The 18808-nt window shown below is 37.9% G+C and overlaps 1 protein-coding gene across 4 annotated transcripts in view; it reads left to right on the top strand.

Moving 5' to 3' along the window:
* Positions 1–18808, top strand: part of EEA1 (early endosome antigen 1) — a 69075-nt gene that overhangs the window by 43955 nt on the left and 6312 nt on the right. For all 4 annotated transcript variants that reach the window (XM_062633500.1, XM_062633509.1, XM_062633522.1 and 1 more), the window contains 12 exons: positions 376–495; positions 726–929; positions 1547–1747; positions 3165–3278; positions 4944–5099; positions 7111–7250; positions 7858–8188; positions 9641–9742; positions 10112–10306; positions 11719–11901; positions 17805–17990; positions 18426–18557. In XM_062633500.1, coding sequence (XP_062489484.1) covers positions 376–495; positions 726–929; positions 1547–1747; positions 3165–3278; positions 4944–5099; positions 7111–7250; positions 7858–8188; positions 9641–9742; positions 10112–10306; positions 11719–11901; positions 17805–17990; positions 18426–18557 — 2064 coding nt within the window. The remainder of the gene's footprint in view (positions 1–375; positions 496–725; positions 930–1546; positions 1748–3164; positions 3279–4943; positions 5100–7110; positions 7251–7857; positions 8189–9640; positions 9743–10111; positions 10307–11718; positions 11902–17804; positions 17991–18425; positions 18558–18808) is intronic.

Here is an 18808-nt window from a genome sequence, read left to right on the forward strand (position 1 = left end):
TTTCTACTAAAACTGCTAATGATAGTAATAATAATGTCATTTTACAGATACCGATATTATCAGTCTTTTTACAGCTTGACAAATATTGGAAAAAAAACATACTAAATATCTCTTACGTTTTAGATTTTTGAGAGCTAAAATACATATGTGTGATACAGGATCTCATTTATTAATAGTAATAAATGCTTTGGTTAGATTTTGATTCTTTAACTAGCATTACACAGTTCTATTTTTATACCATGTTTCAAAGATTCATGTTTAGACTAAAATCTTTTAGCGTTAGAAGGAACATGGAGAACTACTGGCTTACTGCATGGTGCTTGTTCACTCATCAGTCTGATTTGTCTGTTTTTTGGGTTGTTTTTTTTTTTTCAGCTGAAGGAAAAAGCAGCAAATTCCACGGAATTGCAACATCAATTAGATAAGGCAAAACAGCAGCACCAGGAACAGCAGACGCTTCAGCAAAATACTACAGCAAAACTACGAGAAGCCCAGGTAGCATGATTATGTATCATCATGTCAAAGTGTATTTCAGGATTTCATTATTTTAAAGATGTTTTCTCTGTAATAGTGACTTCCATGACTTATATTAGTTTCAGTAAATTAACTTTCAGATCTAGAAGAGAATATACAGAAAGTGTTTAATAAATTTGTCCAACATCTTATGCATTAGGTATAACCTCTAAAATCGTTATAACTAAGGAAGCTATTATGCGATTTTCTAGAATGATTTGGAGCAAGTACTGCGACAAATTGGAGATAAGGACCAAAAAATTCAAAATCTTGAGGCTTTGCTTCAGAAAAGCAAGGAAAACATCTCTCTGCTAGAAAAGGAAAGAGAGGACTTATATGCAAAAATTCAAGCTGGTGAAGGAGAAACAGCAGTTCTTAACCAGCTACAAGAGAAGAACCATGCATTGCAAATACAGGTACGAACTCAAAGACTTGTTTCTTTTTGAAGACTGGTTTCATTCTCATTACTGAATTCTGTTTTCATTTTTTTTCCTAGTTCATCAGGTATAATGCTAAACTTTCCTGTATTTTGCTGCTTCTGTGACACTTCCTTTAAAGATCTTAATGTACGTTTCACAGGACTTGTGTTTTGGTGACTTCCTTGCTATCAGCATAGGGGAAGGAATTCCTAGATGTTTCCTATGTGCATACTCTAGTAATATGTGCTTGCAAATATTTTTTTTTGATACATGTACATGTTTGTTTCTCTTATTTTAAAAAGATGTTTAATTCCAGCTTTCAACGCCAAAGCCAAAACTCAGTTTAGCCTGGATCTGTTGTCTCCTTGGTGTTTTGGTTTTGTTACCGTAAGGCCAAACTGATGACACCCTTTTGCTTTTATTTTCAGCTGGTAACCTGTTTAACCTCTGGTATAGTCTGCAATATAACTTTACTGTAACAGTTCAGAAAAAGAAATGTGATAGCGTCGAGTCTCCAGAGCCATGACAAGACATGCTAAAATTCAGAAGATTTATGACTTCCTTGGACTTGCTGTTCCAGCTTTCTCTTCTACTTACTTTTTTTTTCACTGCAGGTAACTCAGCTGACAGAGAAGCTGAAGAATCAATCAGAAAGTCATAAACAAGCCCAAGAGAATTTGCATGAGCAAGTACAGGAGCAAAAGGCACATCTAAGAGCTGCTCAAGACCGTGTGCTTTCCCTAGAAGCAAACATCACTGAACTAACCAGCCAGCTAAATGAAAGTAAAGAGAAAGTATCACAACTTGATGTACAGGTAATGGAACTGTGGAGTGCCTGGTGATGATAAATTCTGCATGCAATTGCTGTGTTCTTTCCAGAGAATGTACAAAGTCATTTGGGAAAAATTCATGTTTCTACTAACAGATAAATGAAGTAGAATAAGGCAGATAAAATTGAGGAAAATGTAAGTGGATTCCGAACAGAATAGATGGCAAGTGTGGCAAGTGTTTGTTTGTTTTTTTTCTTTTTGTTTGTTTGGTTTTGGTGGTTTTTTTTGGGTCTCTATATTGGTTTTGTTGTTTGTTCGGTTGGTTTTGTAAATTAAAAAAAAATTGTTAGTACTTGAGCTGGGAAAAATCTGTCTTCTAGCATCTCTTCTTATATTTGTTATGATTAAATAAAAAGAGCAGGATCCAAAACCCAGCTATTATCAGTCCTGGATTCTGTGCACCAGAGTGAAAGTCTGTTGTGTCACTAAGATGTTGTTGTTGCTTCGACGTTTCCTATGCTGGTGTCTTTGTCAAAAATAAAACAAAAAAAAGTGCAGGACACCTTGTTGTCAGTTTAATTTATTAAACAAGGAAATTTCCTAGCATGGACTCAATGGGGGCTCTCCTACTGTTAAGTTCTGCTTAAGCTAAAAAGCTGCTAATTGTGTTCAGCTATCTCAAAGAACAAACAGCATTTAGCCAGAAGTTCTTGCCTTGGTACACTTGGAGCAGCTAGTACTGTTGTTGTTGGATTAATGCACTCTGATGTTTTTTGTTATTAGTGTTATACAGTTTCCAAACAGGTCTAGGAATTTCTTCCAGTGTAGTTTTGTGCCATTTTTACTAGGCTTCACTGCTCTGTCTGGGCTGTTTTTCCTATGATCTATGAGCTGTTACAGCTGCTTTTTAAGACAATGTGAGCTTCCTTACAGCCTTCAGAGAAGTTGCATTTCTAGTAGGAAGAAAAATAGTAAGCCACAAGAGCAGGTGACCCTGAATATTGCCACTTTGCTCCAACACCAGTCATACCCACCTTCAAAATTTGGTTTGCTGTGTGTTTTGGAAGGAAGGGAGGTTGCTCGCAAACAGGCAGGTAGAAGCAGAGGTAGCATACGTGTGGAAGCATTTTTTTTTTTTGTTTCTTATTCTTTTTGCTTTTAAGAATTTTGAAGGTTTGAAGGCCCTGTAGTGTGCATGTAGTCTGAGGCTATCATGGTATGCATAGGTGTGAATGCAATAAGGATATCCCATTATTTTTGTTAGCAGGTAAAGAGAAGAACTCTGTGGCTTAAAATCCTAATATTGGTCTAAACCTTGAGAAGAGTTTCTTTCCTTTTTTTTTTTTTATGCTAGCACATAAAACCTACTGATTTTACTATTAAACTTACTGACAAGTATAAAGAAAATTAAAATGAGCCATGGTAAAATAGATGTTGTACTGAAATACAACTTGTCTTTCAGGTAAAAGCAAAGACTGAATTGCTACTTTCAGCAGAAGCATCGAAAGCTGCTCAAAGAGCAGATCTTCAGAATCACCTGGACACTGCCCAGCATGCACTGCAAGATAAGCAACAGGTTATAATCAACATATAAAGTTTCTCTGTTACTGAAAAAACTACTTAAAAACCTCAGAATAGTCTGTTTGCAAACTGAATAAACATGTGAACATGCACTTGTTGCATATAGATTTGATGGGGGAGGAGGGCACCGATCCATCCCAGTGGTACCAGTCAGTTGCCAGCACCTGTAGTGAATGCTCGGAGCAATGCAGAGCTACCCCATCTGCTCCAGCCAATGACCTGGATTTATTCGGAGCTTGGTTTGTATGCCTCTACACAAAGGATGGTGATCAAGGGGCTGGAGCACATCCTGTACAATTACAGGCTGAGGAAGTTGGGGCTGTTCAGCCTGGAGAAGAGAAGGCTGCGTGGAGACCTCATAGCAGCTTTCCAGTATCTGAAGGGCACCTACATGGATGCCAGAGAGGAACTCTTCATCAGGGACTGTAGTGATAGGACAAGGGGTAATGGATTTAAACTTAAATAGGGGAAGATCAGAAAGGCAGAAGTTCTTTACTGTGAGGGTGGTGAGGCACTGGAATGGTTTGCCCAAAGAAGTGGTAAACGCTCCATATCTGGTGGTGTTCAAGGCCAGGTTGGACAGAACCATGGGTGGTGTGGTCTAGTGTGAGATGTTGCTGCCCATGGCAAGGGGGTTGGAACTAGATGATTTTAAGGTCCTTTCCAACCCTAACCATTCTATGATTCTACGATTTGGAAATAATAATTTAGGATATTTTAACCATGTGATAAGTATTTAGTTCTCTTTGCTGTCATCTGAACCAGGTATGTTTTATAGTATAAATAATTTACTTGTATTTTGTAGTATAAATAATCCACTCTTTGCTGTGGAATATGGTTCAGAATCAAAGCTGGCCTATTGGGTGTAATTCTGTACAAAGGCTGTTGCTAAAATTGCATGTTTTAATGTGTGTTAATCCTAGTGATGCATTCCACCGGATGCTGAATCTAATATTTGCATTGTTAGAATCAGTGCTGCTGGGGTCTTCATGGAAACATCCAGCAGATGCTAACATAGCACCATTTTTTTAGTGTGGGAATGCAATTAATTGCTGTAAGCAGAAGACTTTCTTTTCTTCCCCAACTACTAAATAATTAATTAATAAATAAATCAGCTTGGTTGGAAAGCAGCGAGTTTTGATGTAGCTGTCATAATAGTGGTTACAAGGTGAATGTGCTCGTGTTGTTTGTGTTGAACCAAATGGTTTGAAATCATCTCTGGTATTTGGAGAATTGACTCCACATGGTATTGGCTTTCCTCTTCAGTGGTGCTCGATTTCATGAAGACAGCAAAAAATTTCTCTAGGGCTTCATAATGTTACTTTCTAGTTACTGGTCCATTAAGTGCAAGATCCAGTGGCATTTATTACCTACAATTTCTCTTCCATTTGTAACTTCAAACACCTTTGTTAAGATTTAGCCCACAGCCTGTAAAGTTTGAGAGGAATATCGAGCCTTTAAAAGAAACTTTGTCAGTTTAACAGAGAGAATTTGTGCACGATTGTGTTTCTCCTCTCAATTTCCTGCCCGTCAGAATAAAAAAAAAACATTATTTCCCTTTTTAATTGGAACACATTACATCATTTAAATCATATATGACATTAGTAATTTTTGAAGTTATTTAAAAACTAACAACTGTCATACTTTTATTTTACCTCAGGAGTTAAATAAGGTCAGCGTTCAGCTGGATCAAGTTACAGCTAAGCTGAATGACAAGCAGGAGTACTGTGCTCAACTGGAAGCCAGTCTCAAAGAGTACAAAGAGAAAAGTCTTTATTTAGAACAGAAAACTGAAGACCTAGAGGGACAGCTTAAGGTTTGTACTGAACACAGTATCTAAGTACAAAAACTGATATTCTCCACTGTTTGGTAGCATGTGTTTAAAGCTGTGCTCAAATTAGGGGGGAAGGATTATATCAATACCACTTTTGTAGGTTTTCTTTTTCACTTGTGTTTCCTGATCCACCATTTAATCCTATTCTCCTCTTCTTCTGTTCTAGTTTATCACAGTAAGAAGATAGGATTAGGATATTGCCACTGTACTGTCGTTTTCCTGTACATGTGCTTCTACCAACCTCTGTGATACCTGGGAAGTGTTATGAGAGGGAATATGAATATATCCCAAAATTAGAGTCTTCAAGTTCCCAGTTTTAACACTTTGAAAATGGTAGTAGGGAATATGTGCTAACATTGGTTAGCCCAAGTTTTGCTTCTTTGGTTTGTTCATTTCCAAAGCATTTCAGTGAGCTTCTACAGAGGCTTTTAATCAAGATTTATTTATTGTGTTTTTCTTCTAACTTGATCTTGAATTTTGCATTCTAGTTTTGGAATCAGTTTTTCTTTTAAATAATCCTGGCAGGAGGTTTGCAGAACCTTTTGGTGTTTGGAGATACTGGTATGTTCAGTTAAGGATGTGAATTAGTCCTCGTGCTTGAGAGCTTTTAAATTTGAGATTTAACCTTTGTTCAATATTTGTTACAAAGTTTGGCAGTCAAAATTCACAATACATAAAAGCATATGGTACAGGGCTTTGGGAGCAATGCAAAATTGCCTTTGCAGTGTTACCTGTCTGTTTTGAGGGAGATTAGCAATCTCTGTGCTCAAGACTGAGCATAGAGTTTTTTGACTCTCATGTGCTCTATAGAAAATAAATAAGATTGTTCTCCTCATAAGAAATTTTAATCCAATGCTATTAAAAAAAACCTGTCATACAATGTATACCAGCATAGTTATTTTGTGTTTCCGTTGCTCTCTTCTTTTGCACACTGGGTTTTTTTTCCCACTCCCTTTGATTTGTGTTTTTATTTCTCATCCTGTTACAAAAATGTCACAAGTAACCGACAGACACAAATGTTTGGGAGGAATACAGTGCTTGCTTGCACAAGATTTTATGAGGTTCCTGGCAGCTGAAGTGTGAAACAGTGCAGGGTTGTTGATGCTGTCAACAGGAATGCAATTCTGTGTAAAACCTTAGCGTCATTGCCATTCTTTGGGATCATTCCAGTTGAATGCATGGTATTTTAAAAAAAATGGAAAACAAAGAGCCCTCAGGAATTTTCTTGGAAAAACTTGTCCGTTTTATTTTATGGCCACTGTGTGAAAGCAGAAGTGCCTGTAAAACTGCCAGTGCGTTGAAGAGTCTAAGCAGTGCACATTTACTGAAGACTCCTGTGTTCTTTTATACTTCAAGTAAATGAAGAACCACCTTCAGAAAAAAAACCACCACCAAACAACCCAACAAAACCACCCTCCTGCTCTCCCCCCAAACAGCTAGAGCCCAAAACAAAACCCCAAACAAACCAATAAAAACCTCTTCCAGATGAGCATAGGATTTTTTCACCAGTATAGTTTGTGTCTTTGCTTTTGTTATAAAGAATAGCAGAGTTCTTGGGATATGTAAATGCGCAGTCATTTGAAACTGCTGAAACTACTCAGTGGTGGATAGGAACATGGCCCCAAAGTTGAGCACTGTGTATGGCCTTTCTTTATATAGGTGTTTTCAATAAGCTCTTTAAAGATACGTGCTTTTTATCTATTTCTTTGCAGTAAAATGACTGCTTGGCTTTTAATTTAAAGATGATTTTAAATATTTTACCAAAATAGTTCAGTTCTGGAGGAGCAAGAGGTTTGCAGGAACTAAATAATGAAAGACAAATAGAAACTAATGAAATAGGTAGACAATGTGCAAGCACTGTGACTGCTTTCTGCAGTGAAGACTAGCTACAATAAATGCTACTCTCAGACTAGATGACTTTTTCTTTTTTACTGCTATTTTGATTTTGTTGTTTGTGTTCTGATAGCTCTAATTTTTTATTTTTATATGTCAGAAACTTGAAGCTGACATTCTTGATGCTAAAGCAAGCAAAGAACAAGCTCTTCAGGAGTTACAGCAGCAGCGACAGCGATCCACAGAATTAGACCTCCGAACAACAGAACTGAGTAAACAACTTGAAGCAGCAAGAGAAGCGTACGCATTTCCTGTGTTATTATGCTTTTCAAAGTCAGACATAGAACTAGAGTAGTTTGGACTAGTGTTGGAATTTTGGTTTTCTCTGCTGTGATTTCTGAAAATCATAGATAAGTGGTATGTCCCCTTTGCTACAAGAACTGAATTTTATCCCACGTTTTCTTTCACTCTATGCCGTGCAGACTCCATCTGCCATGTTGTCTCATGTGAATCACTGACTGCTTTGATTCAGTTTGCATCTTCAGAGCATTCACTGTGCTTAATGTCAGCTATCTAAACATTAGGTATCTAAACACTGAGGTTCATCTTTAAGTATCCATAGCCTTGCAACTTTTTGCAGAGACTAGTTTGCACTTTATGCATAAACAGTAAAGGGGTAGTTTCTGCTCATTATAGTTGAGGAGGAAAAGTCTATCTCAAAATAGTTTTTAAAGTTGTTGGTATGTCTTCCTCAGGGGGACAGAATGCTTATGCTCTGGATGAAGGTGGTATGCTTTGAAGTACTTCTACAGTTAATATATTAAATAATAGAGACATTAATGGTACAAAGGAGCTGTGGAGAAGAATTTAAAACCAAATAATACTATTTTTCCCTTTGTATTTGTAGGATGTCTAATACTAAATTGGATTTGCAGAAGAAGTCTGAAGCCCTTGAACAAGCAAAAAAGCAAATTTCAAAGCAGGAGGAGGAGAAGGCCAGCCTCAAACAAAACCTGGAAAAATCAAACCAAGATACTAGTAAGCAACTCAAAGAATTAGATTGTAAAATGCAAACAGCATTATCAGAGCTGCAACAAGTGAAATCAGAGAAGGATGCTCTAATAAAGGATCTTACAGCTACCAAAGATAAGCTCTCCAAAAGTTCTGAATCCTTCAAAAAAAGAAAGGAAGAGTTAGAAAAAGAAGCACAAAAAGCAAAAGCAGCCATGGCAGAAATGGTTAGTAGTTTCTTTCATTATATGCTAACTTTGGTGAATTTATAGTCTGATAAAATGATTTTGCTTTCTGTCTGAAAAGAGTGTACATACAATTACAATGCATGAAAATTAATTGCCTTAAGGAAAACAAATTGTGATTTTTGTTAGTTTGTATATGTGTCCTACCTTAAATTTTTGTCTGGATCTTCACAGTAGTCAACATCACACACTGTGATCCCTTTTTCTTGCTGCATGCCTTTAATGTGGTGAAGAAACTAAATGGAGACAAGCAGTGAAACAAATTGATGGGAAATGTCCCTTTTCTAAAAAGTACATCAGCCTTATTATAACAACACAAAGTTATAAGCCCTTTGCTAAGCTGTCACCATATTGAAGAATAATTTATTTTGCTAAGGCCATATGAGCTTTGTTTCTGGAGTCTTTGTATATACAGCCTTCCTGTGCACTTGACATGCTGGCAGAGTAATATCATCTGTTGTTTGTGGAGAGGCCTTAAGGTGTTATCGGAGTGCTAGAACTATTTAAGTTTTGGAAAGGTCTCTCAAGTGGTGGTATAACAAGTGCTTGATCACCTGAACAACCTACTATGGTAAAGAAGTGAACTCTCACTAGCCTTAAAATATGCTTTCTTTCTCTCTCTTGCTTTGTTGGCACTATGAGTGGGCACTGTATGAGTACATATTTTATAGATTTTCTTATGCAGTTGTTCTGACACCCCTGCCTCAGACATGGTAGGGGTGTCTTTCCCATTTCCTTCTCATCTTACATGTCACCATTTCCCAGAACTCGTTCAGAGCTGCTTTTATTCTGATCTAAAAAAAAATCTTGCTCCTAGTTAAAAATAACTTTTTCCTTTACTCTTCACTTTTTTCAGATAAGCCTTTTTATTTGCTTTACTTAGTTACTGCTGTTTAAATATTTGTTTCTCCTAAAAACTTGAAGGATTTGCTCCCCAGTTTAGACTTAAAGATAGGAGTCCAGATTCTGCTTCTAATTCCGTAGTCATTTGGAGGCTTGCCACTGTCTTTTAAGTCCATGGTATTTGGGCTTAAAATGTAGTTGTATTTGAATACAACTCCCGCAAATGTACTTTGCTCATGAGTTTTCGAACATCAAGAAATTCTGAATCCTGAGGAGAGTGATGAGCCTACTGCTTTCCACAAGAAGGAGAAGGGCTGCCAACAGCAGCTTCAAAGAGGGAGACTATCCGTAATTGGAAAAACTCTTCGGCACATGGCTGCATTTGTTAGTACAGGGTATCAGCTGTGTTCAGCTTAGAGTTACCACTGTGAAAGTTTTAAAGAGTTTTGAGCTGAAAATATGTCTGCAGCTGAGAAGGAAAGCTCTTTCACTGGAAAGGAAAGCATGATTTTTCAAGGCTTTGTAGATCCTGCAGAAATATCTGGTACCCCATCTTAGAAGCTCACATGAATATTTTCTTATCTTTCTTAGGAAAAATCTTGCCAAGAGTTAAAACAGCAGCTCCAGGTCCAAACAGAGTCTGTAGCTAAAGAGAGGAATGAATTGAAAAACTCACTGGAAAAAAAGGAGGGGGTAAGCTGTCTGTTTGGTTTCGAAAATCCAGAAATCAGTAATAATAAGTATTTAAAAGATTAATTTTCAGTATCACATGCTGGGACTGATGAGGGATAAAGAGGTTGCAGTTCTCAAATTGTAACCTAACTGGGGCACTGAAATAAGGTGGTGCTAAAATTTCCTAGGTGATAACATGAAGCTTTAACATACAGGTTTTAGTCCTACCTTTCTGTGTCGCACAAATCTTAGCTGTGGGGATTTTACAACCCTTCAGGTTTTTTCATTAGTGAAACAGTTACTTGGTATTACCATGTCCTACTTTTTTTAATCCTTTCATAAAAAAATTGATTAAAATTATATGCAGTTATTTAATATTTCTGAATATAGATTTCTAAGCAGTTGTCGATAGAACTTGATGCAGCAAGAACACAAATACTGGAAATTCAGGGTCTTCTGAAGGAGAAAGAAAAAAGTGAGCAGCATCTCCAGGGAAGGCTGAGAGAGTTAAAGGAATCTTTTGAGCAGAAGAAAAAACATAGTGAAACACTGCAAGCTGAATTAAAAACTGCCCTTTTAGAAAAGGTAAGACTGGCCTCTCATACTCCTGTAAGAAAATTAATATAAATTTCTCAGATAAATGCTGCAGCTTTTATTTCGGTGTCTGTATGATAAACAGCTGTTTGTTGTAGTAGATAAGGTCAGGATGTAGAAACAAGGTCTTCAGAGCTGTTGGAGATACAAACAACATTAACAACAATAATAAAGTAAAACAAACCAGTGTTGATATATGAATTTGGTAGGAATTGAGTTTCAGTAAAGTAATAAAAATGACTGGATTGAATGTGTTTATTTTGCTTCATGATCATGCTATGAAGCAAAAGTTGACATTTTCCGTAAAGCAGTAGAATTTTGTGAGAGTGGTTTAGACATACTCTACAGTGTTTTGGAACTTCTGTGACAATTTTAAATCAAGTCTTCTCTTATACCAGAAGAATTTATCTGAGTGACAGTATGAAACTCATAAACTATAATGGAAAGAGTTCAAATGTCTCACAGCATTAGGAAATGTTACATTCTGTGCCATCCACTGTTAAATGTTGCTCCAGTTTTGGTTGCCCTATGCTACATGATCGTATTTAGTCAGTCTGTGGAAACTTTAGGATTTAGGACTTGGTGTAGTGGTTTAACCCCAGCCAATGACTAAGTACCATACAGCTGCTTGCTCACTCCCCTCTGTTGGGATGGGGGAGAGGAATGGAAGGGATAAAAATGCAAAAAATCATGGTTTGGAATGTAGACAGTTTAATAGGTAAAATAGAAGCCACATGCACAAGCAAAACAAGACAAGGAATTAATTTACCACTGCACCTCATCAGGCAGGTGTTCAGCCATCTCCAGGACAGCTGGGCTCCATTACGTATAAATGTTACGTGGGAAGACAAACATTGTAACTTTGAACATCACCCCCTTACTCTTCCCCAGCTTTATCTGCTGAGCATGACTCCATGTGGTCTGGAATATCCCTTTGATCAGCTGGGGTCAGCTGTGTCCCCTCTCAACTCCTTGTGCATCCTCAGCCCACTCGCTGGTGGGTGGTATGAGAGGCAGAAAAGGCCTTGACTCTGTGTGAGCGCTGCTCAACAATAGCTAAAGCATATTTGTATTATTAACACTGTTTTCAGTACAAATCCAAAACATACTAGATACTGTGAAGAAAATTATCTCTATCACAGCCAGAAACTTGAAACACTTGAAAATATTCTTAAGATTTTTAATGTTTGGTCTTAATGTGTTTCACTGTTTTTTGTTGTGAATTAAATTTTGCTGTCAGATTGCTTACAAAATATTACTGTAAAATCACAAATACCAGATTACTGAAGTGCTATTTCATAAGTGGGAAAAAATCTTGCCTTGCAGTAGAAATGCAATTTATTAAAATGATTAAGCTTTACTGACTGTAACTGTAATTGAAACTTCCTATGCTTACGTTTCAGGCAGAACTGGAGAATAAACTGCAACAGCAGTCTATTTTGTCAGCACAGGAGCTTAAAGCGGAGAAAGTCAAGTTAGCAGACTTACAGAAGAGCCATGAAAAAAATAAGGAAAGCATGGAGAAGCTGCAGTTGGATCTTTATGGGAAAGAGTCTGAGGTGCTAGCAATAAGGCAAGACCTTAAGGTACTTACAGTCATGTTAATGTCATACGTGACTTTTAGTAGATCTTTTCGTATACATTTTGAAATCCAAGAAACTTCAAGAACTGTATAGGCAGAAAAATGCTTCTTCTTCATATTCTATACGTATGCTATATATAGAATTTAGTGCTGTTTAAACCCTTCCAAGGATATTTGCCAGTTTACCTGAAATACCCTTGCATTTATGCAGCAGCAAACTGAAAGATGATTTATTTTTGTATTCTTTTAACAAGTTGATTTTTTGAGTTTCTCTTTCTTGTTATATATTGCAGCTTTCAGCTAATTTAAACAGCATAGCTAATTAGGGCAAGGTCTGTCAGCATGTAAGTAACTGCTAGCTTCTAGGTGATTTAACTAGAATTTTAGTTGTCAGTCTTTTCCCATGCCCTTGCCCCTTCCTTCTTGGTCGACTGTAGATGTTCAGAGATGTCAAGCTAATAGAAATGGTAGTTTTAGGGACCTGACTGGAATACAAGTGTCTGAACTTAGTCTTTGAAGTTTTTGATATTCCAAAACTGAATTTACCTGATTCGATATTAGGGTGTAGTGCCTTCAAAGAGGTACTGCTGGCAGCTGAGTCAGTCAGCAAAGGTGGTTTTTTATGTCTTTTTTTTCTGCCTTCTTTCTTCATGTCAGTGCTAAGCCAATGCTCCAGTTAGTCCCAGCACATACTGCGCTGCAGAGACTGGCTGTCTACTGGCAAGATCTGTGACTTCGTCACTTTTCATTTCAGATGAATCACACTGCAGCTTTGTCTGTGTGTGACACTGTTGTTCTAGGCTTTTCTGAAGTTTATGGAGAGAACTAGGCACATCGGGAGATTGGATCATCTGATCTGTTTTAGATGTCAGCTTCTGATGGCTTCATTATGTATAAGTCATTGATGGCTTAGATTTCATCACTTCCTTTCACCTGTCCCAGTGGCCTTTCAGTTCCACCACTGAATTGTTAAAGGTCTCCTGGCCATTTCAGATAGATAGGCCCATGTGAGCTGTGGAGCCCTAGCCAAACTCCAGGTTCGGGGTAGTTTTAAGAAAAAGAGAAATAACTCCTTTAAATATAGGTCATTGGAGTTTTATTAATCTTCCCCCTCCTCTGTAACATTAGATTACCTGCCACATTTCCCTGCAGGTTACAGAGGCTTTACTTTCAGTGTAGCTTGGTTGAATTGCTGTGTTAAATTGTGAAGAACTTCAGCATGATTAACAAGCAACAGTGGTTTAAACAACCTCTTTCTTGTAGTTAGTTTCTATAGCATACATATCTCTGTGTATTAATTTCCTGCAAGGCACTTAGATCAATATTTGGTAATGCAATGACCTGTAAAAGCATTGGATGTGCTCATTTAACTGGCTTTCTTTTTGGTATAGTTTTCATGTAAGTATCACTTGTTGCAAAAAATAGCTTTGTTACAAGTATTATTGAACCAGCTCAATGATCTCTAGTTCTGACAAGTATAAAATGGGACAGTAGGCATCCCACATGCTTTTAAACTTGAATGTGGATGGTAGCAAAAAAGAAAGCTAGAATATCCTTGCAGAAAGGTAAAATAAGGTGAGGGCAATGGGAAAACAAGACTTTCAAGATGAGCAGTCAGGTAACTTGATTTATTATGTAAGTGTCTGTTGAGCCTAAAGGGCCTGAGGAAGATTGAGGTCCTCAGTAGTGAGGTGATGTACCAACTTGGAGGCTGTTTGCTGGATTAAAAAAAAAATAGAAATTTTAAGACATGTTAATTATGTCTAGTGAGGTCTGCTTGCCACCCCTTTTTAACGTAAAATGCAGAAGAGAGAAAAGGTGGGGAACTGACCCTTAATTGTGGATGTGCTGCCTCATTGCAATCTTAACCTAAAGAACTAGAGATAACTTTTCTTAGGAGGCCTCAAAGGAAAAAGCACATTGGGAAAGCCTCAGCGTGATAATGTTAGTCTTGAGATTTGAACATCAAAATGCTACTGAAGTCAGAAGAACTTTATGGTGGAGTTTCACAGTCCAGTTCAAAGTCGTTTGTCTGGATAATGTCTTGCCTTGAATGAGTTACTTATATAATCTGAGCCAGAGCTATGGATTTTGGTTAAAGTTTGGAACCAAAGCTGATGGGTGAGCTGGGGTTCAGATTGATCTGAATCTTATTAGTAGGCAATAGTAGAAGTTTTTAAACCTTCTATGTAAGGTGAGCTTGGGTGTCCTTCAGTGCAGGATTTTTTTGAATGGGGTTTTGAGCAACCTGGTCTGGGGGAAGGTGTCCCTGCCTGTGGCAGGGGGGTTGGAACTGCATGAGCCTTGAGGTCCCTTCCAGCCCAAGCCTTTCTGTGATTTTTAGTTGAAATACGATCCTCCTGCATAGCTGTGCTGAGTCAGCAGGGTCTGAAGCCCAGCAATGTCAAGGACTGACACAACCAGGCTGTACTATGAGATTGTAGCAATGGTAGGTTTTCTTTAGTTAAAAATACTACAAGGGAAAATTTAAACATTCTTACGTGGTGTAGCACCGTGCTATTGGTGAGGGCAAGGTTTCGATGTGGGGATAGATCATAAAAGGCTGTACAAGGACTGGATGGCACGAATAGGGTGATAGGGCTAGATCCTGACGGGATGAAAGGAGTTGGGCCGTACACAGAGCACCATCTTCTGGCATCTGCTCGCAATATCATTGCTGAAATTGCTGGCTCGTCTCGGGCTGGGAGGCTGAGAAGTGAGCAAATGTTCCAGTGAAGTTCTGCAGTTGAAGATACAGCATTGCATGAGAGGCAGATGCAGAGTGGGCAGCTGCTCCCGGGAGTGCACCAGCACAGCTGGGTCCTAGTTTCTGGTTCAGTAACAGAAGATCCTTGATGTGGAGCTGTAGTAAGATGCAAGTTTGAAGCTGTAAATCTTGCAGAGGAAAAGTGAGTGTTGTAACAAAATTGGAAGTGAGAATGTAGTTATAATTTTATGGATACTATTTGTTGCAATTTTACTTTGGTGTAAGTTACCGCCTATAGCAGTAACTACACTCATGCATTTTTGTGACTGAAAAAACAAATCGGGTAGGATTTGAGTGCTTGTAAATGCTATAGCTTTTGATACATACAATAAAAAACGAATAACACCACAGATCATTTGTGTATATAGATATACACATATGTATACATGTGTATATATATAAGATATACATATTTTTACATGCACACACGTAAGCTTCTTTTTTGTGGAAAAGGTGTTTTTTGTATAGAAGGGTTAATAAAAATTCAGAACTGCTATTTTTGCCTTGATTTTGAGTTCATGCAAACATACTTTGTTGAATCCTTCTCTCCTGAGATCTGCCAAGTATCTTTCAGTCTTGGCATTTGTGCTCTTTGTAGTCAGTCCTGGTTTCCTCTGTGTTCTCTAAAGAATGTTTCTTTGCTTCCAGTATTGGCATCTCTGTCAGCATATCTTCAGTGGATGTTCTGGGACAGTATTCATGCTGCCAAACCGTAGGCCTGTAAGTCAGGAACTTAAGTTGCCTGTTGTCAGTCTAACCCTTCTTCTTAGGAGGTGAAGAGAGATCAGGTTAGCATCCATGTGTCTCCTTGTGGACTGGGATCAGGAAGCACATGGACTAAAATGCTCATTTTTGTGTACCTCACTTAGGTGCCTAACCATTTAGGACCTGCTGCCCAGCCTGGACTAGTTCTGCTGTTTATAATTTACACTGCAACAGACCAAGTTGTAGTGAATCAGGCTTTGCTATCTTCTTATCCTTTTATTTATTTATTTATTTAAACTCTGTACCAGTCATCCTAGCATCCGGTTTTATTTGCAAAAATAAGTACAGATTAGCATCTTCTGTTCTGTATCTTTTCCTTGAATTCAGTTTTGTCTGTCATCCTGAAGAGCAGTCTCATGACTAAGGGTATCTTGCTAGAATACCTGTCATATTCTGGGAGCAATGGCAAAAGTGAATGGTAATTAAATAAGGTAAATGGCATCAGGTTTTCTGAGAGGTAGGTTTATGTTAAAGATGCAGTCTCCTCAGCAGTCAAAAAAACTGGGCTGAATTGCTGCCATAGTGAAGACTGGGCGAGGAACAAGGATAATAACTGGAATGTTTAACCATGTGCCAGAGGATTTCTATTCATTTCCAAAGGATGCTGTGAAGGACTTTTGAGCAAAGAGGAAAGAAAGGCATGGATAGGTAGAAGGTTGATTTACTGTTAAAATTGCATTGAAGGGTTTCTCAGTAGTATTGTTATTAATTACAGCACAATTGAGGCACTTACACATGTAAGCTATAGCATGCTGAATTGTATGAAAAGTTTCAAGACTCATATTAAAAACTACTGGCTTACAGAAATGTTTGTGCATAATACAGAGCAGAATAGGCTGAATACTAGTTCCACTTATAATAAGATTTACATTGTCTTAGTGTAGGTACAGGCACAGTGAGATAGCCTGTACAGCATAGACATTTGGGGGAGAGAGGGGAGGTGAGAGAGAAGTATTCCCTATGTGAGGCTTTTAATTTGTGTGTCACTATTCACTTCATTAAATTTTATCATCCTGTGCTAACAAATTGGATGCTTAAACCATGTTCACTCCTGGAAACAAATTTGAATGAAAGCTGTGGTTTCATTATGTTTCTTTCTAAAACCGCAGTTACTGTTGGGTTTGCCTGTGAAGATGCTACATGATGATGGTACACTTCCCATCCTTTCTCACTGTTAGGCAAATATGGTACTCCACTGCCCACAGTGGAGGGGAGAGAGCTAATTTTGCTTTCTGAAAGACCCACCCTGTGCTGAAAGCTGGAAATTGCAGAAGCACTTCCCATTTTGCTTAAAAAAAAATCTGAGTTAACACCTTGCTAAGTAGTGAACTCTAATAGCTCAGAAAACAAATAAAGTAATTTGTCTGCAAATTCATTTTCAAAGCCAGTGCGAACTTTTTAAGTGCCACTGGGATTGTTGAAAATGCCGTTGAGTCAGCAGTGTTCCATCACTGATGTTTCAAACTACATCTGACTCTACAGGAAAAATACTTCAGACATTTCAAGGGAGGATTAGGAGGCATCAGAAATCAATTTGGTTTTAAATCAACACAGGAGAGGCTAAAGTATATGCATAATTAAGTGAAGCCGAAGTTGTTCTTATTCCTTTTAAAAACACTGACCTTCAACAAGAGGTTTGATTAGGATTTAAGTAAGAGCTTAAAAAAGAATTTAGTATATCTTGAAAGAATTAAATCCTTATTGGTGCACTGGAGGTAATAAACTTATTACTAATAATAAATATCCTCACAGTCTGCATGATCGTAGCATCAAAGATTTCCATAAAATACCAATATTTTGGAGGAGTGGAGGATGAGTTTGGTATTTTTCTTTCTCATTGGTTCCTTATGAAAGAACATGCTTCTAAGCAGAGCTAGTCCTTCCCTAAGCCTAAGGCTTAAAAAGGTATAACCTCCAGAATATTAACTCAAGCAGAACCCCAAAATTTGACTTTGTTGTGAGCAAATAGAATGAGCCTTGTATGCAAGTTAGCTTCACTGCGGCTTAAGTAACAACTGTCAAGAGTTATAGATCAGTTGATTTGCCCAGAGAACAAAATAAGTTTGTGTGAGCGAGTTCAAATTTGTCTGCTTTTCATCAGTTACCTTTCATTCTCTGCCTTTCTGTATGTTTTCACCTTTTCTCTGTGGAAAGATGCAAGGTGGAATATGTACAGTAAGGTATTGCCGGTGGAAGTGGTACTGGGGTAGTTTCTTTTATTTAGGGTAACCTTGTAACCTAGAAGTTTCTGTCAACATTTGAAGCTAAATGTTGCACACTAGGTAACAGTTTTTCCACATGGAAAAACTTCAGATACTTGGGTGGCTGAAGTTCTTGTGCTGATAGGTAACTTGCAGAACTCTCTTTGTGATTAGTCCACAGAAGAAAAACTTGCTCTAGCTCAAGAAGAATTGGTTTCCAGCAGAAATCGAATTGCTAGCAATAATCAGCAGATTCAGGAACTGAAGAAAGCAAAGTCTACGCTGGAGCAGGATGCGTCAAAGAAGGAGCAGCAGCTGGGCGAGAAGACCAAAATGTTACAGGATCTTCAGAATGACAGGGTAAATGTCTTTTGACATCTTCACACAGGCACATACACCCCACACTGGCACCCTTTATTAAATTCTGTTGCATCTCTAAACAAAGGGTATATGGGAGACATAGCACTATTGTGTGCACTAATGGCAGTTTTACTGAACCTTTGGTGCCAAGACTTCTAACAGCAGTTGAAGCGAATTTGGTTCAAAATAGGCTGTTAATTTGTTCTAAGTGGCTAGACAGGTGAAAAAATCTTATTAGTTTTAAATTTAGAACTACAAACATGCTGCTAAATGTTTGCACTATGAACTGTGGATAGAGATATGTGGCAGTTGTTTCCTACTAATTACAAAGCCTCCAAGTAGGTTTTGGGCCCTGGATTTTTTTTGTTTGTTCATTTATTTATTTTGTGAACTTGGAAGAAGTAACTTTTCTAACACTTTCTATTTCTCTTCAAGATTTTGAAAGAAAAAGACTTGGCTAATGAGAAATGTAAAACAACAGAGCTCCAAGAAATAAGGAGTAGACTTGAAAAAGAAAGTGCCAAGCTGGGTGAAGAGCTTAGAGCCTCCAAGCACGAATTTGAGAAGGTATATTCAGACAAACTTAATGTGTTTGGTTAAGACTTAATGAGTCTTAATGTGGTTGGTTATCTTATAAGAAAAATGTGCCTACTTGGTAGTTGTTATTTGTAATGGCTTTGCAAAGATGGTTGCTGTCAGTGTCAGTATTACAGGTAAAGGAACCAAAGCCTAAATTTCATTGCGGTTCCTGAGCAATGATGACTTGATTAGTGATAATCCTGGGGCACTGGTGCCCAGTGTCCTTGGCCAGGTGAACC

Source organism: Pezoporus occidentalis, unplaced genomic scaffold, assembly GCF_034315485.1.
Source record: "Pezoporus occidentalis ecotype Australia unplaced genomic scaffold, CSIRO_AGI_Poc_V1 ctg112, whole genome shotgun sequence".
Lineage (NCBI taxonomy): Eukaryota > Metazoa > Chordata > Aves > Psittaciformes > Psittacidae > Pezoporus > Pezoporus occidentalis.